At 28.8% G+C, this 25,245-nt stretch overlaps 2 protein-coding genes and 1 long non-coding RNA gene across 3 annotated transcripts in view; 2 read left to right on the forward strand and 1 right to left on the reverse strand.

Moving 5' to 3' along the window:
- The first annotated feature begins 344 nt into the window (after positions 1-344).
- On the forward strand, positions 345-1,518 carry LOC135136723 (uncharacterized). Its single transcript, XM_064066167.1, has 3 exons — positions 345-663; positions 710-856; positions 903-1,518. Exons 1-3 carry the CDS (start codon positions 416-418, stop codon positions 1,426-1,428), a joined length of 921 nt encoding a protein of 306 aa, XP_063922237.1. The 5' UTR covers positions 345-415; the 3' UTR covers positions 1,429-1,518.
- A 70-nt stretch (positions 1,519-1,588) lies between these two features.
- The window catches only part of LOC135136722 (AP-1 complex subunit gamma-1-like), a 30,496-nt gene continuing 6,839 nt past the window's right edge, over positions 1,589-25,245 (reverse strand). The window contains 8 exon segments of the mRNA XM_064066166.1: positions 1,589-1,905; positions 10,866-10,958; positions 11,003-11,166; positions 11,220-11,255; positions 11,258-11,495; positions 11,542-11,776; positions 11,825-12,171; positions 20,908-21,549. Of these exon segments, the coding sequence (XP_063922236.1) occupies positions 1,804-1,905; positions 10,866-10,958; positions 11,003-11,166; positions 11,220-11,255; positions 11,258-11,495; positions 11,542-11,776; positions 11,825-12,171; positions 20,908-21,549 (1,857 nt within the window). The 3' untranslated portion in view covers positions 1,589-1,803.
- On the forward strand, positions 21,823-23,052 carry LOC135136725 (uncharacterized). The gene is made up of 4 exons (XR_010281748.1): positions 21,823-22,100; positions 22,199-22,503; positions 22,565-22,735; positions 22,783-23,052. It is a non-coding gene; the product is annotated as an uncharacterized LOC135136725 (long non-coding RNA).

Raw genomic sequence — 25,245 nt, forward strand, 5'->3', positions numbered from 1 at the left:
TGAGTTTTCAGTTCTTCTATATTTTAATTTTTCAATTTTCGGAATATTTCCGGCGTGGTAACGGTGCGCAAAAAACATTCTTAGGGACTTTGCGTTCTATATTTTGGTTTTATTTTATCTATGTAAAATATATGTTCATTCTTTTGTACATGGAAAAGTGATTCTCCGTATAGGTTGTCCAACTATAATATACTTAAACAATGATACAATATTAAAAAGTAATCACTTTTAGTAGGTGGATACAATTTATTATATTAAGCAACCGAAACATCTTCAGTCACAGTAGGCTGTGCATCCTAGTTGGCACTACTGATTCGCCATTCATAAAACTCTAGATAGGCGCCATAAATCAAAAATCAGTCCGTTTTCTACTTTCATCTCACCCACATCCCAACTTCATCACCAACTTTTCACCATGCTCGCCTGTAAATTAGATATATTGATTCACCCTACCTCATTCTCCGAACCAAATCTTCAGAAAGAAGAGAAAAAACGCGGGAAACTAAAATTTCGATTTCCATGGCGAATCAACATGTTGGCCAGACCCAAACCGCCCCCGAACAAGAAGTATCAGCCGCCTCCGCGCCGAGTCTACAAAGAATTCGGACCTTTAGACCCAATCACGGAATTCTTCAGTGACCAAATTTACAGACCGCCGCTCCGGTATTTTTCGCACTTTCACAACAAACTTAGTCACGATTTGTTCCAGGGTTCTCCACACGAACAAAACCATGTTCAAAGACGTTAAAGGTCCAGAGTATGTGAAACGAATGAACAGACTCATTGACAGAACCTGGGACTCCATCTACAACTTCTACACCAAGAAGTTGAGAGATAGGCGTGTCAAGCGACTGGAGTATGACTCCGTTTTAGTCTGATTAGTCACTGATTTGTTCTTTCAGGCGCAAAAAAGCCAAAATACAGGCGAAGAAACCCAAAGGTAAAGATCTAGAAAAAGTCCAAAATATTAGGTCGGAATGGCTGGTGAAAATTGCCACTGCCAAGAAACCGCCGAAGCCACCTGAGATACCTAGAAAGAAAAAAGCGCTCGAAGATTTGGCGCCCTTCATCGACAATCTCGCTTTGCCCAAAGAGTATCACATATTGAAACCTAAAGAGCTGGGGATCGTCAGTTCCAAAGCTTTGTTGTACGAAATCACGCCGATTGTCCAAAAACTAGCTTTACTACCTGACCGACTGAAAATACGTCCGGAAGATTTGATAGATCATTGGGCCATCAAGCGGTCCGCTTTAACAGCCAAGTGTACTCCGCGCATCGAAAAACTGGCGCAGCCGTCCTTCAGTGCGCGCGAAGCTAGGAAACACGAAGAGGATAAGTTCGATCCGTGGGCGATTTCGCCCAATGCCCTCAAGTACAAAGCGTCGGCGAGGATTCTGGAGCTGGCCAAGCCACTGGAAAGGGAATAGTTTTAGGTATTTACAATTTATTGATCTAAAGTTATGGACGCAAATAACATTGTATAACAAAACAAGCATTAAATAATTCTCGCAATGAAACGGGTATAAATAAAAATGTATACATCTAATCAGATATTAATGTAAAATAACAATAAAACTGCAATCGGGGTTCAATTATGAAAAGTTCTAATGAAAAAAGTGCCTAAAATAATTAAGTACTCGATATTAAAAACAAGTATTTACAGTGTCTCACTAAAAATAACTAAATCTAATTATAGAAAATATTACATTTCAGTTATACAGTCTACAATAAAAAATAGACTTGTATGTATATTTATAAATATGTAACAGTATGAGAAAATTCACAGATTAGCCAGCTTTCCGTCAATCCCAAATCTCCGTCGGGAAGTTGTTTACCTCCGTTTGGATCTGCACCGGGTTACCGTCCACCGTGTACGACAACCTTATCCTCATTTTTAGTGTGCTCTGAAAATCCACAAAATGCATGATTAAACGTGTAATTGGACGGTTTTTTGCAGAATGGCACCAACCCATAACATATTATTAACGAGAAAAATTAAAAAACGTAATTTGATTCATTTCATAATTCTATAAAATAAACTTCTAAATTTTATGTATGTGAAAAAATCAAAATAATTATCCTTTGCAGGGCATAAAATGGTGTACGGGTTCTACGCGTTTATTTCCTAAAAATAATTGATATTTTGTGGATTGGTTCTATTCTTCACAATAAAGGACATACTTAGAATGATATTATTTAAGGAACCCAAATATAAAGAATGTGGTTTAATAATTGATTTTTCAATTTTTGAGATCCCGATTTATCAATTTTTCCATTTTTAATTTTTCCATTTGTCGATTTTGGCCTATTTCGGTTTCTCAATTTTTCGATTTTTCGACTTGTCGACTTTTCGACTCCTCGATTTTTCCATCTTTTGATTTTTCGATTTCTCGATGTCTCAGTTTTCGAATTTTTCGATGTTTCGATTTGTCGGTTTTTGATTTTTACTTTTCGACTTTTCGATTTTTCTGTCTTTAGATTTTGATATTATTCGATTTTTCAGTTTTCCAATTTTTTTTAATTTTCGAGTTTTGATTTCTCGATTTGTTGATTTTTTAGTTTTTCGATTTTTATATTTTAGATTTTTCAATTTTTATTTTTTTTATTTTTTGATTTTTAGATTTCTCCATTTTTCAATTTTACGATATTTTAATTTTTCAATGTTTTAAATTTTCGATTTTTCAGTTCTTCAATATTTTTTAATTTTTCAAATTTTGACGTTTCAGAATTTTCCGATTTCCGATTTCTCAATTAATCTACTTTTTTCGACTTTGCTTTTTGATCTTTTGATTTCTCAATTTTTCAATTCTTTAACTTCCTAATTTTTGAATATTTTGTTCAATTTTGTGATTTTTCAGTTTTTCGACTTTTTACTGTTTGAAGTTTCAATTTTTCGTCTTTTAAACTTTTCAGTTTTTAAAATAGTAGGTTTTCGATTTCTCGACTTTTCAGTTCTTCTATCTCAATTTTTCAATTTTTGGAATTTTTAAATTTTTGATTTTCCATTTTTTTTATTTTTCGATTTTCCGTTTTTTTTTAATTTTCTTTTTAAAATTCTAGATTTTTCGATTTCTCGAGTTCTCAGTTGTTCTATATTTTGATTTTTTTATTTTGCCAATTTTTAAATTTTCGATTTTTCAATTTTTGAGATCCCGATTTATCAATTTTTCCACTTTTAACTTTTCAATTTTGGCATACTTCGGTTTCTCAATTTTTCGATTTTTCGACTTTTCGACTCCTCGATTTCTCCATCTTTTGATTTTTCGATTTCTCGATGTCTCAGTTTTCGAATTTTTCTGTGTTTAGATTTTTATATTATTGTATTTTTCAGTTTTCCAATTTTTTTTAATTTTCGAGTTTTGATTTCTCGATTTGTTGATTTTTTAGTTTTTCGATTTTTATATTTTAGATTTTTCGATTTTTCAGTTCTTCAATATTTTTTAATTTTTCAAATTTTGACGTTTCAGAATTTTCAGATTTCCGATTTCTCAATTAATCTACTTTTTTCGACTTTGCTTTTTGATCTTTTGATTTCTCAATTTTTCAATTCTTTAACTTCCTAATTTTTGAATATTTTGTTCAATTTTGTGATTTTTCAGTTTTTCGACTTTTTACTGTTTGAAGTTTCAATTTTTCGTCTTTTAAACTTTTCAGTTTTTAAAATAGTAGGTTTTTCGATTTCTCGACTTTTTAGTTCTTCTATCTCAATTTTTCAATTTTTGGAATTTTTAAATTTTTGATTTTCCATTTTTTTTTATTTTTCGATTTTCCATTTTTTTTATTTTTCGATTTTCCGTTTTTTTTTAATTTTCTTTTTAAAATTCTAGATTTTTCGATTTCTCGAGTTCTCAGTTGTTCTATATTTTGATTTTTTTATTTTGCCAATTTTTAAATTTTCGATTTTTCAATTTTTGAGATCCCGATTTATCAATTTATCCACTTTTAACTTTTCGATTTGTCGATTTTGGCATACTTCGGTTTCTCAATTTTTCGATTTTTCGAGACTTGTCGACTTTTCGACTCCTCGATTTCTCCATCTTTTGATTTTTCGATTTCTCGATGTCTCAGTTTTCGAATTTTTCTGTGTTTAGATTTTTATATTATTCTATTTTTCAGTTTTCCAATTTTTTTTAATTTTCGAGTTTTGATTTCTCGATTTGTTGATTTTTTAGTTTTTCGATTTTTATATTTTAGATTTTTCAATTTTACGATATTTTAATTTTTCAATGTATTAAATTTTAGATTTTTCGATTTTTCGTCTTTTAAACTTTTCAGTTTTTAAAATAGTAGGTTTTTCGATTTCTCGACTTTTCAGTTCTTCTATCTCAATTTTTCAATTTTTGGAATTTTTAAATTTTTGATTTTTCATTTTTCAATTTTTTGAAAATTTCTTTCAGTTTTGAGATTTTTCAATATTTCAATTTTTCGACTTTTTGATTTTTGAATTGATGGATTTTTTTTTATTTCTCGATTTTTTACTTTTTGGATTTTCAATTTATTGTAAACTTTAGATTTTTCAATTCTGCGACTGTTTAATGCTTCGATTTCTCAATTTTTCAACTTTTCGATGTTTTAATATTCCATTTTTTAAAATTCTAGGTTTTTCGATATCTCGAGTTTTCAGTTCTTCTATATTTCAATTTTTCAATTTTTCGATTTTTTGAATTTTAATTTTTGATTTTCCAGTTTTTCTTTTTTAAAATTTTTCGATTATTCAATTTTTTAATTTCTCAATTTATCGAATTCAGATGTTTCGTTGTTTTGATTGTTCAATTTCTCAATTTTTCAATTTTTAACTTTCCTTTTCGGCTTCCGACTCCTCAATTTCTCGATCCTCCGATTTTTCGATTTCTCGAAGTCTCAGTTTTTGAATTTTTCGATGTTTCGATTTTTGGATTTCTCGGTTTTTCGATTTTTTTCTTTTGAGCTTTTCAATTTCTGGATTTTCCAATTTTTCAATGCCCCGATTTTTCAATTTTTCAAATTGAATTGGATCTCTCGATTCTTCAATTTTGCGATATTTTAATTATTCATTGTTTTAAATTTTAGTTTTTTCGATTTCTCGATTTTTTGACTTTTCAGTTCTTCAGTATTTAAATTTTTGAATTTTTCAAATTTTTGCGTTAAATTTTCAGTTTTCTTATTTCTCAATTAATCTATTTTTGATTTTCCCACTTCTCAAAGTTTCGATTTTTCAGTTCTTCAATTCTTCGATTTTTCGACTTCGCTTTATTGGTGTCGATTTCTCAATTTTTGGATATTTCTTTCAGTTTTGATATTTTTCAATACTTCGATTCTTTCATTTTTCGACTTCTAGATTTTTCTATTTTTTATTTTTGGATTTTCAGTTTTTTGTTTTTTATTTCAATTTCTCAATTTTTCAACTTTTTCATATTTTAATTTTTAAATTTCTAGATTTTTCAGTTTCTCGAGTTTCCAGTTCTATATTTTAATTTTTTAAATTTACGAATTTTTAAATTTTTTGAGATTTCAATTTATTGAGATTCGGATGTTTCGATGTTTTGATTATTCAATCTCTCGCTTTATTAATTTTTCCATATTTAAGTTTTCGATTTTTCGATTTTAGCCTACTTCGGTTTCTCAATTTTTTTATTTTTCGACTTCTCGATTTTTCGACTCCTCGATTTTTTTTGTCTTTTGATTTTTCGATTTCTCGATGTCTCAATTTTTGAATTTTACAATGTTTCGATTTTTCGATTTGCTGGTTTTTCGATTTTTTGCTTTTCGGTTTCTCGATTTTTCGATGTTTCGATTTTTGATTTATCCGATTTTTCAATTGTCCAATTTTTTAAATTCTCGACTTCTCGATTCGTTGATTTTTCAGTTTTTCGATTATTCAATTTTAGATTTTTATTTTTATTTTTGTTTTTTTGATGTTTGGATTTCTCCATTTTTCAGTTTTAGGATATTTTAACTTTTCAATGTTTTAAATTTTAGATTTTTCGACTTTTTAGTTCTTCAATATTTTTTTATTTTTCAAATTTTGACGTTTCTGAATTTTTAGTTTTCGGATTTCTCAATTAATCTATTTTTTTATATTCCTATTTCTCCACTTCCTAAAGTTTCGATTTTTCAGTTCTTCAGTTCTTCAATTTTTCGATTATTCAGGTTTTTGATTTTTCAATTTCTCGATTTTTTAAGTTTGCGATTTTTAGACTCTGCATTTTTGACTTTTTTGTTTCTCAATTTTTTAATTTCCTAATTTTTGGATATTTCGTTCAATTTTGTGATTTTTCAGTTTTTCGATTTCTCAATTTTAACTTTTCAATTTTTGAAATTATTAATTTTTTTCGATTTTTTGAGTTTTCACTTCTCTATATTTCAATTTTTCAATTTTCGGAATTTTTAAATTTTCGATTGTCCAATTTTTTTTATTTTTCGATTTTACAATTTTTCGATGTTTCGATTTTTGAATTAACCGATTGTTCAATTTCTCGATTTTTAAATTTTGGATTTTCCAATTTTAATTTTTTTGATTTTTCTATGCTTCGATTTCTCGATTTTACGATGTTTCAATGATACGATTTCTCAATTTTTGTCCTCTTCAATTTTACGGTTTTTAAATATTTCGATTTTTCAATTTTTCAAATTTTCACGTTTCTAAATTTTCAGTTTGCCGATTTCTAAAGTATTTTTTTCATTTGTCCATTTCTGGATTTCCTAAAGTTTCGATTTTTCACATCTTCAATTCCTCAATTTTTCGATTTTTTAAGATTACGATTTTTCAATTTTGCTTTTTTAGATTTTCGATTTCTCAATTTTCCAATTTTTTAATTTCTCAATTTTTTGAATATTTCTTTCAGTTATGAGATTTTTCAATATTTCAATTTTTTGACTTTTCGATTTTTGAATTGATGGATTTTTTTTTATTTCTCGCTTTTTTCCTTTTTGGATTTTCAATTTATTGTAAACTTTGGATTTTTCAATTCTGGGACTGTTTAATGCTTCGTTTTCTCAATTTTTAAACTTTTCGATGTTTTAATAATTCATTTTTTAAAATTCTAGGTTTTTCGATATTTCGAGTTTTCAGTTCTTCTATATTTCAATTTTTCAATTATTCGATTTTTTGAATTTTAATTTTTGATTTTCCTGTTTTTCTTTTTTAAAATTTTTCGATTATTCAATTTTTTAATTTCTCAATTTATCGAATTCAGATGTTTCGTTGTTTTGATTGCTCAATTTCTCAATTTTTCACTTTTTAACTTTCCTTTTCGGCTTCCGACTCCTCAATTTCTCGATCCTCCGATTTTTCGATTTCTCGAAGTCTCAGTTTTTGAATTTTTCGATGTTTCGATTTTTGGATTTCTCGGTTTTTCGATTTTTTTCTTTTGAGCTTTTCAATTTCTGGATTTTCCAATTTTTCAATGTCCCGATTTTTCAATTTTTCAAATTGAATTGGATTTCTCGATTCTTCAATTTTGTGATATTTTAATTATTCAATGTTTTAAATTTTAGTTTTTTCGATTTCTCGACTTTTTGACTTTTTCAGTTCTTCAATTCTTCGATTTTTCGACTTCGCTTTATTGGTTTTTCGATTTCTCAATATTTGGATATTTCTTTCAGTTTTGATATTTTTCAATACTTCGATTCTTTCATTTTTCAACTTCTAGATTTTTCTATTTTTTATTTTTGGATTTTCAGTTTTTTGTTTTTTATTTCAATTTCTCAATTTTTCAACTTTTTCATATTTTAATTTTTAAATTTCTAGATTTTTCGGTTTCTCGAGTTTCCAGTTCTATATTTTAATTTTTTAAATTTACGAATGTTTAAATTTTTTGAGATCTCAATTCATTGAGATTCGGATGTTTCGATGTTTTGATTATTCAATCTCTCGCTTTATTAATTTTTCCATATTTAAGTTTTCGATTTTTCGATTTTGGCCTACTTCGGTTTCTCAATTTTTTGATTTTTCGACTTCTCGATTTTTCGACTCCTCGATTTTTTTTGTCTTTTGATTTTTCGATTTCTGAATTTTACAATGTTTCGATTTTTCGATTTGTTGGTTTTTCGATTTTTTGCTTTTCGGTTTCTCGATGTTTCGATTTTTGATTTATCCGATTTTTCAATTGTCCAATTTTTTAAATTCTCGACTTCTCGATTCGTTGATTTTTCACTTTTTCGATTATTAAATTTTAGATTTTTATTTTTATTTTAATTTTTTATTTTTTGATGTTTGGATTTCTCCATTTTTCAGTTTTAGGATATTTTAACTTTTCAATGTTTTAAATTTTAGATTTTTCGATTTTTTAGTTCTTCAATATTTTTTCATTTTTCAAATTTTGACGTTTCTGAATTTTTAGTTTTCGGATTTCTCAATCTATTTTTTTATATTCCTATTTCTCCACTTCCTAAAGTTTCGATTTTTCAGTTCTTCAATTCTTCAATTTTTCGATTATTCAGGTTTTTGATTTTTCAATTTTTCGATGTTTTAAGTTTACGATTTTTTGACTCCTTTTTTGACTTTTCTGTTTCTCAATTTTTTAATTTCCTAATTTTTGGATATTTCGTTCAATTTTGTGATTTTTCAGTTTTTCGATTTCTCAATTTTAACTTTTCAATTTTTGAAATTATCAATTTTTTTCGATTTTTTGAGTTTTCAGTTCTCTATATTTCAATTTTTCAATTTTCGGAATTTTTAAATTTTCGATTGTCCAATTTTTTTTATTTTTCGATTTTACAATTTTTCGATGTTTCGATTTTTGAATTAACCGATTGTTCAATTTCTCGATTTTTAAATTTTAGATTTTCCAATTTTAATTTTTTTGATTTTTTTATGTTTCGATTTCTCGATTTTACGATGTTTCAATGATACGATTTCTCAATTTTTCTCCTCTTCAATTTTACGGTTTTTAAATATTTCGATTTTTCAAATTTTCAAATTTTCACGTTTCTAAATTTTCAGTTTGCCGATTTCTAAAGTATTTTTTCATTTGTCCATTTCTGGATTTCCTAAAGTTTCGATTTTTCACATCTTCACTTCCTCAATTTTTCGATTTCTCAATTTTCCAATTTTTTAATTTCTCAATTTTTTGAATATTTCTTTCAGTTATGAGATTTTTCAATATTTCAATTTTTCGACTTTTCGATTTTTGAATTGATGGATTTTTTTTTATTTCTCGCTTTTTTCCTTTTTGGATTTTCAATTTATTATAAACTTTAGATTTTTCAACTCTGGGACTGTTTAATGCTTCGATTTCTCAATTTTTAAACTTTTCGATGTTTTAATATTCCATTTTTTAAAATTCTAGGGTTTTCGATATCTCGAGTTTTCAGTTCTTCTATATTTCAATTTTTCAATTATTCGATTTTTTGAATTTTAATTTTTGATTTTCCAGTTTTTCTTTTTTAAAATTTTTCGATTATTCAATTTTTTAATTTCTAAATTTATCGAATTCAGATGTTTCGTTGTTTTGATTGTTCAATTTCTCAATTTTTCAATTTTCAACTTTCCTTTTCGGCTTCCGACTCCTCAATTTCTCGATCCTCCGATTTTTCGATTTCTCGAAGTCTCAGTTTTTGAATTTTTCGATGTTTCGATTTTTGGATTTCTCGGTTTTTCGATTTTTTTCTTTTGAGCTTTTCAATTTTTGGATTTTTCAATGTCCCGATTTTTCAATTTTTCAAATTGAATTGGATTTCTCGATTCTTCAATTTTGTGATATTTTAATTATTCAATGTTTTAAATTTTAGATTTTTCGATTTCTCGATTTTTTGACTTTTCAGTTCTTCAGTATTTAAATTTTTCAATTTTTCAAATTTTTGCGTTAAATTTTCAGTTTTCTGATTTCTCAATTAATCTATTTTTGATTTTCCCACTTCTCAAAGTTTCGATTTTTCGACTTCGCTTTATTGGTTTTTCGATTTCTCAATTTTTGGATATTTCTTTCAGTTTTGATATTTTTCAATACTTCGATTTGATTTTTCGACTTCTAGATTTTTCTATTTTTTATTTTTGGATTTGCAGTTTTTTGGTTTTTATACTTTAGATTTTTCAATGTTTCGATTGTTTTATATTTCAATTTCTCAATTTTTCAAATTTTCCATATTTTAATTTTTAAATTTCTAGATTTTTCGGTTTCTCGAGTTTCCAGTTCTATATTTTAATTCTTCAAATTTCCGAATTTTAAAATTTTTTGAGATTTCAATTTATTGAGATTCGGATGTTTCGATGTTTTAATTATTCAATCTCTCGCGTTATCAATTTTTCCATATTTAAGTTTTCAATTTTTCGATTTTGGCCTATTTCGGTTTCTCAATTTTTTGTTTTTTCGACTTCTCGATTTTTCGACTCCTCGATTTTTTTGTCTTTTGATTTTTCGATTTCTCGATGTCTCAATTTTTGAATTTGACAATGTTTCGATTTTTCGATTTGTTGGTTTTTCGATTTTTGCTTTTCGGTTTCTCGATTTTACGATGTTTAGATTTTTGATTTATCCGATTTTTCAATTACAAACATAATATGTACAAAGTAATTCATTAGGCTCAAAGCAGTCTTTATTATCAGAGTTATAGGTAAAAAATTGCAAAATGTCGACTACTATAATAGAATACGGCTTATTGTGGACTGGTTCCTTTCTGCAAAACTGATTACAAAATTTAAAGAAATTGTTGATTGGTTCATGGTAAAAAAAAGTTAAATAGAATTTAAAAATCGCTATTTTAACATATGGAATACGTTCATGAAGTCTTCTAGGGTTCAAAGTTCATGTTTGTTTTAAAAATACGATTTTGTGGATTGGTGCCTTTGTGCAAAAAGCCGTCCAATTATAGCTAAGATCGTGAGCCTTGCACGCACGATAAACAAGGTTTCGCCACAGATCATCGTTTAAAAATAAATCGTTACCTTATTTGGGTTTGTTACTTTCAACACCTGCGTGATTTGTCCATTTGGACCCATAACGGTCCCCGACGGGGACATCATTTGCAACTGGAATGTCTGCAAAAGCGTCATCAGAGGTGTTAATTTTTCCGCAGACTTACCTTAGGAACTGCAGCTTGGAACAAGAAGTCCGTCATCGGCGACAACATCTGATTGGTAGCTACCACGTGTATCGTCAAAGTGTTACTATCTGGCACTTTTTCCAACGAAAAAGACATTCTCAGTCCGTCTTTATCGTAAGCCGTGATCGTAGGCACGTCTTTTTCTACAACACAGCCAACTTTACACCCGTTTTACGGTTACGCTACAATACCTTACCATTCACAGTTTTAGAGTTACTTAACAAATCTCCCCAATGAAATTCGAGTTCTGGTTAATCACAATAGGCAAACTACCGTTGTTATTTTCTACAATCAAGCCCAAATTTGTCGTATCGGTCGAAGGAATAGTTTGTAAGGCTGGCGTGTCTATATTATCCATTTCATTAAAAAGATCTAATAAGTCTACTTTGTTGCTAGTCGTGGTTGTCGTGGTGGCCGGTTGTGGCGCTGGAGGCGTGCCCCCGAAATCGACCAACAGATCCAGAAGAGCGTTCTACAAAACCCGACTTACAAAGACGAAACACACAGTGCACACTCACCGAATCGTTGTTAATATGCTGGGGGCTGTCTTCAGGCGTCTTGACCTCACTTTCCACGTCGCCGTTCGTGTGTGTTTCGGCGCTCTGCCGCACCAGCTCCATCGGGGGCATCCTCTCCAGCAGAGAAGGTCGCAAGTGCGAATACTTCCCGAAAAACTGAGAAAACTCGACGCCTCTCTGCTGCAGCTCTATGTGCAAACTCGAACAAAACGAGCTGATAATTTGTTGGATTTTGCTAAACAGACACAAATTAAGAAAAGTAGCGACCGGTTAACCACCTTACTTATTAGTAGCCGTGAACCTAGTGCTCAGTTTTGTTAACGACATCAAAGCGTACTGTTTAGTCGTGGTGGAGTTCTGCGGAGACCACAGCAACTTCTGGTATAGATCGATCACTTCGTCCTCCGTCGGGGGAGTCACGTTGGAGTCGTCGTCGACGGCTGCTTGCAGCAGCTGGTCGCCGTACTCCCCTATAGCCCAGACGGCTACTTGAGTTAAAGGTTGCTTGTCCATCAAGTCTTCTGATAAAGCCTTGTAGAGTTGCAAGGTCATATAAGGTTGCTGATTGGTGCTTTCCGAGATTAATTGGATTGTGGAGGAGATGACGTCATCGCGCACATAGTTGCCGGCCTACGGATTAATCACCTACGTGTTACGGGGAAATATACTACGGGCGATTAAACGCCACACATGCACATTAATTGAATCATAACTCATACACAAGATAAAAATTTTGCGGTTTTTCTATTTTTCAATTTACGATTTTGCAATTTTCCATTTCTTCAAATTTTCAATTTGCAATTTTTTGTTTCGGTTTTTTATTTTTATAATTTTTTGATTTTTCAATGTTCCGATTTTATTTTTTTTTAGTTTCAATTTTATCAAATTTTCGATTTGCAATTTTTCAAATTTTCATTCTATTTTTGTTTCTTCAATTTTACGATATGTAATTTTTACAATTTTTGAATGTTTCAATTTGTAGATTTTGCAATTTTTCGAGTTTTTACATTTTTCTAGTTTTCATTTTAAATATTAACTAATAATTGTAATTTAAAAAAAAATTCACTTTATCAATTTTACAATTTTAGCTTTTCCACTTTTCAAAATTTTTAAAAATTTTCATTTATTCGATTTTTAATTATTGGATTTCTCTATATTAAATTTTTCAATTTTTCGATTTGCAATTTTTCTAGTTTTTATTTTAAATGTCAAAAATTAATTGTAATTTTTAAAAATTTTCAGTTTCCAATTGCTGGATTTTAGAACTTTTTCATTTATTCGATTTTTTAATTTTTCGATTTTCAATTTTTGAATTTCTCTATATATATTATTTTTTTCAATTTTTCGATTTTTCAATGTTACAGTTTTCGAGTTAACAATTTTGACGATTCTATAATTTTTTTATTCTAAAATTGTTGGGTTTTCCAATTCATTTTTTCTTCTTTTGAATATTTCGATTAATAGATTTTTAGTTTTTCAATGTTGCAGTTTTTCATTTCGGTTTTTTATTTTCCTTGTTTTTACAATTTTTCGATTTTTCAATGTTCCGACTTTAAAATTTATTGTTTTTTCGATCTTAATTTTGTCCATTTTTACGATTTTTCCATTTTTCGATTTGCAATTTTTCGTTTAGGTCTTTTATTTGCTTCATTTTTTCAATGTGAAATCTCCCAATTTTTGGATTTTTCAATTTTTCAATTAGCAATTTTTCAGTTTTCATTTTTTCGATTTTTCAAATTTTAGATTTTTTAATTTTTCGGTTTTTCAGTTTCAAATTTTCATTTACCCGATTTTTCAATGTTTCTTTTCTTTGATTTCCAATTTTCCTAGTTTTCTGTTTAAATATGTAATAATTGTAATTTTATAAATTTTTACTTGTTGAATTTTTACGACTTTTGAGTTTTTCCATTTTTCATTTCATACAAACTTAAATTACAAATTTAAACAATTTTTCACTTTTTCAATTTTACGAGTTTTTCCGTTTTCCAATTATTGGATTTTAAACTTTTTCATTTATTCGATTTTCAATTTTTGATTTTTAATTTTTCGATTTTTTAATGTTACAGTTTTCGACTTTACAAATTTGACGATTCTATAATTTTTTTATTTTAAAATTTTTGGGTTTTCCAATTCATTTTTTCTTTTGTTGAATTTTTCGATTAATATAGATTTTTAGTTTTTCAATCCTGCAGTTTTTCATTTCGGTTTTTTATTTTCCTTGTTTTTACAATTTTTCAATTTTTCAATGTTCCGACTTTAAAATTTATTGTTTTTTCCATTTTTCGATTTGCAATTTTTCGTTTCGGTTTTTTATTTTCTTCATTTCTTAAATGTGAAATCTTTCAATTTTTGGATTTTTCAATTGGCGATTTTTCAGTCTTCAGTTTTTCGATGTTTCAAATTTTAGATTTTTTAATTTTTCGGTTTCAAATTTTGAATTACCCGATTTTTCAATTTATCTTTTTTTTGATTTCCAATTTTCCTAATTTTCATTTTAAATATGTAATTGTAATTTTATAAATTTTGACTTTTTTTAATTTTACGACTTGAGTTTTTCCATTTTTCATTTAGTTTTTGCATTTTTTATTTATTCGATTTTTCAATTTTTGATTTAAAATTTTTCGATTCTTTATTGCTACAATTTTTTGACTTTACAAATTTGACGATTCCCTAATTTTTTGATTTTAAAATTTTTGGGTTTTCCAATGTTTCGATTAATAGATTTTTAGTTTTTCGATATTTCAGGTTTTCACTTGGGTATTTTATTTTCATTGTTTTTACAATTTTTGGATGTTTCACTGTTCCGATTTTAAAATTTATTGTTTTTTCAATTTTAATTTTCTCCATTTTTTACGATTTTTTTCCATCTTTCGCTTTGAAATTTTTCGTTTTGGTTTTCTATTTTCTACATTTTTTCGATTTTTCGGTTTTTCAATATTCTGATTTTAAAATTTTTTTCAAGATGAAATCTTTCAATTTTTGGATTTTTCAATTTTTCGGTTTTTCAGTTTCAGATTTCAGTTACCCGATTTTTCAATTTTATGTATGTATTTTATATGTAATATATAATTGTAATTTAAAAAAATGTTCGCTTTTTCAATTTTACGACTTTTGAGTTTTTCCATTTTTCAATTATTGGATTTTAAAACTTTTTCATTTATTCCATTTTTCAATTTTTAATTTTTCGATCTTTAAATGTTACAGTTTTCGCCTTTACAAATTTGACGATTCCATACATTTTTTTATTAAAATTTTTGGGTTTTCCAATGTTCCGATTCGATTCGTTTTTTCTTCTTTCCAATTTTTTGATTCATAGACTTTTTGTTTTTTAATGTTTCAGTTTTTCATTTCGGATTTTCATTTTCTTTATTTTTACAATTTTTCGATTTAGAACTTATCAGTTTTCAATTTTTCAAATTTCAATTTTTTAATTTTTCGGTTTTAGATTTTCAGTTACCCGATTTTTAAATTTTCTGTTTCTTCAATTTTTGATTTGCAATGTTTCTAGTTTTCATTTTAAATATGTAGTAATAATAATTGTAATCGTTAAAAAATTTCACTTTTTCAATTTTACGACTTTTGAGTTTTTCCTTTTTCATTTATTCGATTTTTCCATTTTTGATTTAAAATTTTTCGATCTTTCAATGGTGCAATTTTTGGACTTTACAAATTTGACGATTCCATAATTTTTTGATTTTAAAATTTTTGGGTTTTTCAATGTTACGATTCATAGATTTTGAGTTTTTCAATATTTCAGATTTTCATTTCGGTTTTTTTTTCTTTATTTTTACAATTTTTGGAGTTTTCAATGTTCCGATTTTAAAATTTATTATTTTTTCAATTGCAATTTTATCCATTTTTACGATTTTTCCATTTTTCGACTTGAAATTTTTCGTTTCGGTTTTTTATTTTCTTCATTTTTTCAATTTTTCGGTTTTTCAATGTTCTGATTTAATTTTTTTTCAATGTGAAATGTTTCAATATTTCGATTTTTCAATTTTTCGGTTAGCAATTTCAGTTTTCAATTTTAGATTTTCAGTTAACCGATTTTCCTTGATTTCCAATTTTTCTAGTTTTCATTTTAAATATGTAGTAATAATTGTAATTGTTAAAAATTTCCACTTTTTTTATTTTACGACTTTTGAGTTTTTCCATTTTTCATGTATTAGCTTTTGTCCATTTTTAACTTTCTCGATTTTTGGTTTTTCAATTTTCCACTTTTTTGATTTTGCAATTTCTCGTTTTTTCAGTTTTTCCATTTTTCAACTTTTCGAAAAAAAATGGAAAAATAGCAAAATTGTAAAATTGAAAAGTCAAAAATGAAAAAACTAAAAAGCTAAAAACTGGGCATCAAGAACTTGAAAATCGAAAAAACGAAATATTGTGAAATTGAAATTTTGAATTTTAAGGAAATCGAAAACTCCAAAAATTGAAAACTGAAAAATTAAAAAATTGGAAAATCGAAAAATTGTGAAATCAAAGATTAAAAATTATAAAACAGAAACAAATATTGAACAAATAAGCGAAACTGAAAAACGAAAAATTACCATATTAAATAGAGAAAATGAAAATTGAAAAATAAGTAAAATGAAAAATAAAAATCAAGACCTTGAAAAATTGTGGAAACGAAAAAATGAAAAATGAGAAACTGAAAAAATCGAAAAATGAAAAGTTGCAAAATTGAACAAATGCAAATCGAAAAATTGTGATACCATAAAATTGGAAAAAAAAATTGGTCTAAAGAGTTTAGACAGTACTTCCCTCGCTGTCGGAAACTTGACGACTGCATGCCTATTGTGTTTTTTTTCTCATTACATTTTTGTAGTGGGAATTTAAAAAAAAATTGCGATGACGTCATCAACATTTTTGCAAGGACACGTATATCAGTTGGGATAGATGTAGTGTAATACTAAGAATAAAATTATTATATTCTCAAATTTTCGGGAAAATGAATTGGGTCGTTTGAATATTGATTTGTAATAATCAATAAAATAACGAAACAATTTACTCACGTATACCTACGTATCAGAGGCAACTGAAAATCGTGTATGTATAAACATTGTTAATTTAAGATGACAGGCGTAACAGCATACGTGAGAGCCAAACACAGAAACTGTAAACAAAACGACCGTCGGTTTTATTGCTTCGACTTCCGCTTATTATATAAAACATTGGGTTTTATTTTAATTCTTGACGGTGAAATTCACAATTGGTTGATTATAAACATGTCTATTTCACATTCGCGGAATCAAGTGAACGCATAAAACAAATGCAGGTCTGTAATGTTAAAGTCGATGTAAATAAGCGTGCTACCCTTATGTTTCAACCGAGTTTTTCCTTTAACAAATTTTGTGTCTACCAAATTGGGTTGGTTGGGGTGTAATACTAATAATAAGTGTTGCCTTTAATTTAATCAATAAAATAAATTGACTTCATTAATTTTTTTGAACCACCTCTTAAGAAAATCTAAAAAATATGAATGGAATGATAAATCACAAGTACAAACTCATCATATTTTTTGCATTTTAGATAGGATTTATTCAGCAAAATTTAAGGGTGACGTCATCAATTTTTTTAGGAGGGATGAACAAATACATTTTGAACAAAAGTTTACCATGCTTATAATAACTTTAAAATATTCCCAAGATTTCAAAGCATTCGGTTTTGTAATTCCTGATTAAATCGATAAAATAAATTCACGCCTTCATTAATTTTTTTGAGTCACCCTGCATATGCAAATCCAAAAATATGAATGGAATGATAAATCACAAGTACAGACTCATCATATTTTGTACATTTTAGATACGATTTATTCGGAAAACTTTTGAGCTGACGTCATCAGTTTTTTGTAGAAGATAACCAAATATATTTTGACTAAAAATTTATTATGCTCTTTATAACCTTAAAACATCTGCAAGATTTCAAAGCATTCGGTTTTGTAGTTCCTGATTAAATCAATAAAATAAATTTACGCATTCATTAATTTTTTTGAGTCACTCTGTATATGCAAATCCAAAAAATATGAATGGAATGATAAATGACAAGTACAGGCTCATCATATTTTGTACATTTTAGATATGATTTATTCGGCAAACTTTCGAGCTGACGTCATCAAGTTTTTGGAGGGGATAAGCAAATATATTTTGACTAAACATTTATTATGCTCTTTATGACCTTAAAACATCTGCAATATTTCAGACCATTCGGTTTTGTAGTTCCTGATTAAATCAATAAAATATATTTACGCATTCATTAATTTTTTTGAGTCACCCTGTATATGCAAATCCAAAAAATATTAATGGAGTGATAGTTCACAAGTACAGACTCATCATATTTTGTACATTTTAGATATGATTTATTCCACAAACTTTTGAGCTGACGTCATCAAGTTTTTGGAGGGGATAAGCAAATATTTTTTGACTAAAGATTTATGATGCTCTTTATAGCCTTAAAACATCTGCAACATTTCAAAGCATTCTGGTTAGCAGATTAAAAATTAAATTTCAAAATGTTGTTTTATAATTTTGATTTTTTTTCCAAAAATCTGGACGTTTCGGGTGAAAAGTCGATTCAGAGTTGTAAACTACATGTGTAGGACTATGTTATTTTATACAATTGAAAACCCATTTACTATGTACAATTTTGAAGTGACGTCATCGCTTTAGTGGTGGGGATGATTCGACAAATTTTGGTTAGCGTTTTACCATCTACATGATATTCTTAATATAAGTACAAAATTTCACAACAATCGGTCGAGTACTTTCGGAGATTATCTGTCTAATAAAAATCCGTGACAACAGACGGACAGACGGACAGACGGACAGACGGACGGACAGACGGACAGACAGACAGACGGACAGACGGACAGACAGACGGAAATGGGAGACCTATTTCTTCGTCTTCTAGGGGTCATGAAAGATCGAGAAAACGTAAAAGTAGAGAGTCGGCCGACGGACTCGATTACAATACTTCCTTTGCTTACGCTCGGGAAGTAATAAATAAAACCAGATTTTATTTCTCGGTTTTTGGATTTTAGTTTTTCGGTTTTTCAATTTTCGATTTTTCCATTTCTCTACTTTTTTTTCAGTTTTTCGAGTTATCAATTTTAGGACTTCTTGAATTTTTGATTTCTCAATTTTTGGTTTTTTGGATTTTCGATTTTTCGATTTTTCAATACATATTTCGACTTTTTTCGAGTTTTTCAATTTTTCAAATTAGAGATTCTTCGAGTCTTTTTTTTCTCGATTTTTCAATTTTTCGAATTTAGAATTTCCTGAATTTTTGATTTCACAAAATATCGATTTATCGACTTTTCGGTTTTTTCATTTTTCAATTTTTGGATTTTTTTTATTTTTAACTTTTCGGTTTCTCAATTTTTCAGTTTTGCGATTTTTCGATTTCTTGAATTTTCAAATTTTCAATTAGGATTTCTTGAATTTTTGATTTCTCGAGATATCGATTTATCGAGTTTTCGGTTTTTCCGGTTTTCAATTGCCAATTTTACGATTTCTGGATTTTCGGATATTTCGAATTTTCAATTTTTAATTTTTCGAATTTTTAAATTTCGATATGCCGATTTCTATACTTGTGACTTTTCTATTCTTGGAGTTCCCAATTTTTCGATTTTTTTCAGTTTTTCGACTTTTCGATTTTAGGATTTCTTGAATTTTCGATTTCTCGATTTTTAGTTCTTTGGATTTTTGATTTTTCAACTCATTTTTTCGTTTTTTCAAAATCTCGATTTTTCAATACATATTCCGATTTAAGTTATGACTTTTTTCTCGGTTGGATTTGCCAACGTTTGGATTCGATTTGTTTTTTCTTCTTTCTAATTTTTCGATTCATTAACTTTTGTCCATTTTTAAGTTTCTCGATTTTTGGTTTTTCAATTTTTCTCTATTTCGATTTTGCAATTTCTCGTTTTTTTCGTTTTTCCCATTTTTCAACTTTTCGAAAAAAAAATGGAAAAATAGCAGACTTGTAAAATTGAAAAATCAAAAATGAAAAAACTTTGAAAAAGCAAAAAACTGGAAATCAAGAACTTGAAAATCGAAAAAACGAAATATTGTGAAATTGAAATTTTGAATTTTAAGGAAATCGAAAAATCCAAAAATTGCAAACTGAAAAATTTAAAAATCGGAAAATCGCGAAATTGAAAAATCAAAGATTAAAAATTATTAAATAGAAACAAACATTGAACAAATAAGGAGAATTGAAAAACGAAAAATTGTGATATAAAATAGAGAAAATGAAAACTGAAAAATAAGTAAAATGACAAATAAAAATCAAGACCTTGACTTTTCGGTTTTTTCATTTTTCAATTTTCAATTTTTGGATTTTTTGAATTTTTAACTTTTCGGTGTCTCAATTTTTCAGTTTTGCGATTTTTCGATTTCTCAATTCTTCCATTTTTCATTTCTCGGTTTTTGGATTTTAATTTTTCGAATTTTTAAATTTTGATTTTTCGATTTCTATGCTTGTGATTTTTCTATTCTTGGAGTTCCCAAATGTTTGGTTTTTGAATTTTCCACTTTTTCGATTTTGCAAATTCTCGTTTTTTAATTTTTTCCCATTTGTCAACTTTTCGAAAAAAAAATGGAAAAACAGCAAAATTGTAAAATTGAAAAATCAAAAATGAAAAAACTTTTTAACGAAATCGAAAACTCCAAAAATTGCAAACTGAAAAATTTAAAAATTGGAAAATCGAGAAATTGAAAAAACAAAGATTAAAAATTATAAAATAGAAACAAACATTGAACAAATAAGCGGAATTGAAAAACGAAAAATTGCGATATTAAATAGAGAAAATGAAAATTGAAAAATAAGTAAAATGAAAAATAAAAATCAAGACTTTGAAAAATTGTAGAAACGAAAAAATGAAAAATGAGAATTTGAAAAATGGAAAAATGAAAAGTTGCAAAATTATACAATTGCAAATCGAATTGAAGAAATGAAAAATTGAAAAAATGAAAGTTGAAAAAACGAAAAATTGTGACACCAAAAATTGGTAAAAAATAAATCAAACCAGATTTTTTGAAAAATTGTAAAAGTTGAGTTAAATTGCCTCATTTATTAATTTTTTGAGGCACCCCGTATAAGTAATTCCAAAATTTATGACTAAGAAATATTTTTTTTTTAATAACTAAATAAATCTGTCTAATAAAAATCGGACAGATGTTAGACAGACAGATAGAAACGAGAGACCTATTATTTCCTATTTTAGGGGTCATAAAACGTCGAGAAAATACAAATGTAGCTAGTCGTCCAACGCACTCGATTACAATACTTCCTAACTTACGCTCACGAAGTAAAAAGTACGTATGACGTCACACTTAACTTAATGACGTCACAAACAAATCCACTCACCCCAATCAATACTTTCAACAACGTATCCAAATGCCACCTCTTGTTCGGTGCGAACCTCTCCGCCGACAAGACGATGCTCGACGAACAATGCGCCTTAAACTCCGGGTCCGCCTTCTCCAAGAACGTGATCAACTCCTTCATCATCGTCCTGATGTTCTGCGAATTGACCAACGCGAAGGACAACTCCATCGCCCTCCGCCTGATCGAAATATCCGGGTCCTTCAGGCATTCCAAGATCGTCGATCTGTGCCTCTGCACCGCCGACGTGTCCACGTGGACCGTCCTCAATAAAGTATTCAGCGCGACGTAGCGTATGTTCTTGTCGTTGTTCAACAGGAACCTCCCTAAAATATTGACGGCGAGCACTCGCAAGCCGCCCTCGGATTTGATATCCATTATGGATAAGACAGTCTCGTATAGGATCGTGTTGCCAACGTTTTTACTCGTTTCGGTGTTGGTGGCGACTTGAGCTAGGATGTCGTTCATGGCTTCGGAGGCGTCGGCGTCGTTGCGGCCGAGGACGCGGAGGAGTTTCAAGATTTTTACTTGCAAGAAGGGGTCGCTCACGCCGGAGACGTCGTGGTCGGGGGAGTAGCCGGCCAGGATTAGATTTTTTAAGATGCGGACCAGGTTCGGAACGATCTGAAAATTTGAAGGTGTGAGTTTTTGAGAATTGGGGAGGGGAGGCACTCGGGGCGTACAGGGGTGGGTTAGTTGCGTTTGTAAAATCACAACGATTAGCACAACAAAAATTGGTTTTGATCTTACGGTTTTGTTTTTTATTTCGTACTGAAACAGAAAAGAAGTTAAAAGTGTAAATAAATTGAAAAAAAAATAACACAGACAAGTGGCGATTGAAATGTAAATGAAGAAGGCAAATTTATTTAAAGAAAATAATAATAATTCCTATACGCGATCTAAATGATCTGATACGACACCTGGTGTCAAAAATGTGCACTACTCAGGAGCATAGTGAAAGATGTAAATACTGTTGGTTGTACAGTGAAATTTCGTTGTTTTATGTTAAACCAACAAAATTAAATAAGTTGGTCCCAGTATTCCTGAAAAAATGACTGTTAACAATACAAATTGTTGTGTTTTTCGCTGCCATAGCAGAAACAATACAAACAGTGGGCTCTCTTTTCATAAATTCCCCATAAAAAACAAGTCATTTGTTTAAATGTTATGAACAGGTAAGTATTCATATCAACAGTAAATTTAGTTTAATCAGTATTTAACTAAATTGTTTTTGATTATCAGTATAATATGTATATATATATTATATTTTTAGGTTAGGAATCAGGGAAAAAAATGGACAGATATAAGACTTGGATGGTAAAGCTAAATATGGGAAAACCAGCAACAAAGCACATGAAAGTGTGTTCACATTGTAATCAGGATGATTTCATATTGAGGATTTGATTTGAGGACCCAGGTGGGTTAGTTAGCTTCGTGCTTGCCCACTACACCTTGGGTCGTGGGTTCGATTCCCGCCTTGCCTTTTGGGTGTTGTGTATGTCCTGTTTCCTGTAATTGGGCCTCCAGCTTGTTAGAGACATCATAGGATAAAATAAATAAAAATAAAAATATTACCTGGTAAGTACAGATTTGGGTAAATGTTGTTAATGTATAATAGACAATAAATGAAATATTGTAGATGTAAGTATCATTACTAAAGAATTACTACCTAGAAGGCCCAAAAATCGAGACTTTAAAGCAGTCAGAAGTACAACAATGAGAAAATCTGAAGGTTACATAATTTCAAGTACAGATAGTACTGATGTAAATTGCTTCGACAGCAGTCAGTTACATCAAAAAACTGTTTCAAGTATGTATACATTTGATGATATTTAAAAAATACAGATTATTTTCTAGCATTAGAAATGGAAACCGTGCAGGCTTTGTTACATTTACAAAATTCACAAAAAAAGGATAAAAATATTCAAGTGACAAGTGGAGATTTAGTGGCACCTTTTATAAGTACACTTAAATCTGATAATGATTTAAATACAATGGCTGGAATACCATCCTTTCTGTTATTTAATGCTATTGTTGCAAATTGTGAGGAGATGTTTGGAAAATTCTGTAATAAACATAAATTAAACTTGAAAGAACATGTTCTGTTAACTTTTATGAAACTGAAAAATACATTTTCTTATGCTGTTTTAGCAGTTTTGTTTAAAACGGTGACAGCAATAACCTGTAATATTATTCATGCTTTATTATTTTATTATTATGCATTATTCCACTCATACATAGTATGAAATGAACACTTAATTTAAAAAACAATAATCGCTATAATTAATAAAGTTTTCACAGAAGTTTTAACACCACATGATTTAGCATGTGTTCACTTAAAAAGTTAAACAAAGGGTTAATAAAATGTGAACTACAAAAAAAACTGACACAAACAACGAAACAGGCTGTAAACTGAACAAATCCACTACAAAAACGCTCGATTTATTAACACAACACACTTTTTTCACACGATGGACACTTAAGACTTGCCATAAAGGATACGTCAAATATGCCTTAGAGCGGCCATGTTGCAGTTAACAGTGGCGCCCCCAACGGTCATTTAGTTCGCGTATACCTGTAAGGATTCTCTAGTCTTCGTTTTTTATCGGTTTTTCGATTTTTTAAATTTTCGATTTTTTGACTTTTCGATTTTTCGACTTTCCGAATTTAGAATTTCTTGATTTTTTTAATTTCTCGAAATATCGATTTATGGATTTCGGTTTTTCGATTCTTCAATTTTCAATTTTAAGGGTGGCGTCTGGTTCGGTTTCGCCCAATACTAAATACATTGAAAACATCGTCGTAGTTTCCGGAATTGCATTTTTAAAATACTGAAATCTCCATCCAAGTCAGAATCTAAGTAAACCTGCATTCTGCTACCGCATCACAGCTCGTTTAATGCCGATTTCTTGTTTCAATAGATTTTGACTTTTCGCGAGTTATTTACCTCAGTCGTGGATTTTTTAATATTATAAATGGTATCAAAAGAAAGCTGACACTTTTCCCCAGGGGACCTCCTATCTCAGAATGCAAAAAACTTCAGCACTTCGTCAAAAAATGCATCAATGTGCCGGTTAAAATGTGATGTAAAAGTTGTTCAACTTTATAATTTTTTTTTTGTAAAAACTGCATACTAGATATGAATATAAATATGGAGGTCCCCTGGACTGAAGTTTGTTAATTCGAAATATAATTTTTTTAAAGCGATATATCTCATATTTTTAAAATGCAACTCCGGAAACCGCGACGATGTTTTCAATGTATTTAATATAGGGCTAAACCGAACCAGACGCCAGCCTTAAGATTTCTCCATTTTCCAGTTTTTAGATTTTTAGAATTGTTAATTTTTCGATGTCTCAAATTTTCAATTTTGTAATTTTTCAATTTTCGATTTATTATTACATTTATTGTCCGACTTCTCGAATTTTCGACCTTAAAATTCCGTGACTTTGATTCCTCAAGATATCGATTTACCGAGTTTTCGGTTTTTCCGTTTTTCAATTGTCAATTTTACGATTTCTCGATTTTTCTATATTTCTATATTTCGAGATACCAAATTCTCGATTTTTTCAGTTTTTCGATTTTAGGATTTCTTGATTTTTTGATTTCTCGAGATATCAATTTATCGACTTTTCGGTTTTTCGATTTTCCGATTTTTCAATACATATTTTGACTTAAATTCTGCGATTTTTTCTTTCTTGATTTTTCAGTTTTTCGAATTTAGAATTTCTTGACTTTTCGATTTCCCAGAATATCGATGTATCGAGTTTTCGGTTGTCCATTTTTCAATTATTAGATTTTTTGAATTGTTTGCTTTCCGATTTCTCAATTTTTCAGTTTTGCGATTTTTCGATTTCTCGTTTCTTCGATTTTTTATTTCCCGATTTTTCGATTTCTTGAATTTTTTATTTCTCCAGATATCGATTTAACGACATTTTGGTTTTTCGATTTTTCAAATGTCAATTTTTACTTTCCGATTTCTCGACTTTTCAATTTATTGAATTATTTATTGTACGATTTCTCGACTTTTCGACTTTGGAATTTCGTGACTTTTTGATTCCTCGAAATATCGATTTATCGAGTTTTCGGTGTTTCCGTTTTTCAATTGCCAATTCGAAAGTTTCGACTTTTCGAATTTTCAATTTCTCGATTCTTCAATTTTTTATTTCTCGGTTTTTGGATTTTAATGTTTTGATTTTTTACATTTTCCATTTTTCGTTTTCCCTACTTTTGATTTTTCGATTTCTGGAATCTCGCTTTTTCGAGTTTCTTTCAGTTTTTCGACTTTTTTGTTTTAGAATTTGTTGAATTTTTTATTTC

The sequence above is a fragment of the Zophobas morio genome, unplaced genomic scaffold (assembly GCF_036711695.1).
Source record: "Zophobas morio isolate AGI-343-1 ecotype UQ-CSIRO unplaced genomic scaffold, CSIRO_AGI_Zmor_V1 ptg000026l, whole genome shotgun sequence".
NCBI classification, from domain to species: domain Eukaryota; kingdom Metazoa; phylum Arthropoda; class Insecta; order Coleoptera; family Tenebrionidae; genus Zophobas; species Zophobas morio.

What these genes read in the sequence shown, in the direction of transcription:
- LOC135136723 (XM_064066167.1), top strand. Translation starts at nt 416, where the DNA reads ATGCTCGCCTGTAAATTAGATATATTGATTCACCCTACCTCATTCTCC. An exon ending in ATTTACAGACCGCCGCTCCG is followed by an intron (nt 664 to 709) that starts GTATTTTTCGCA and finishes GATTTGTTCCAG; the next exon opens with GGTTCTCCACACGAACAAAA. An exon ending in AGGCGTGTCAAGCGACTGGA is followed by an intron (nt 857 to 902) that starts GTATGACTCCGT and finishes TTGTTCTTTCAG; the next exon opens with GCGCAAAAAAGCCAAAATAC.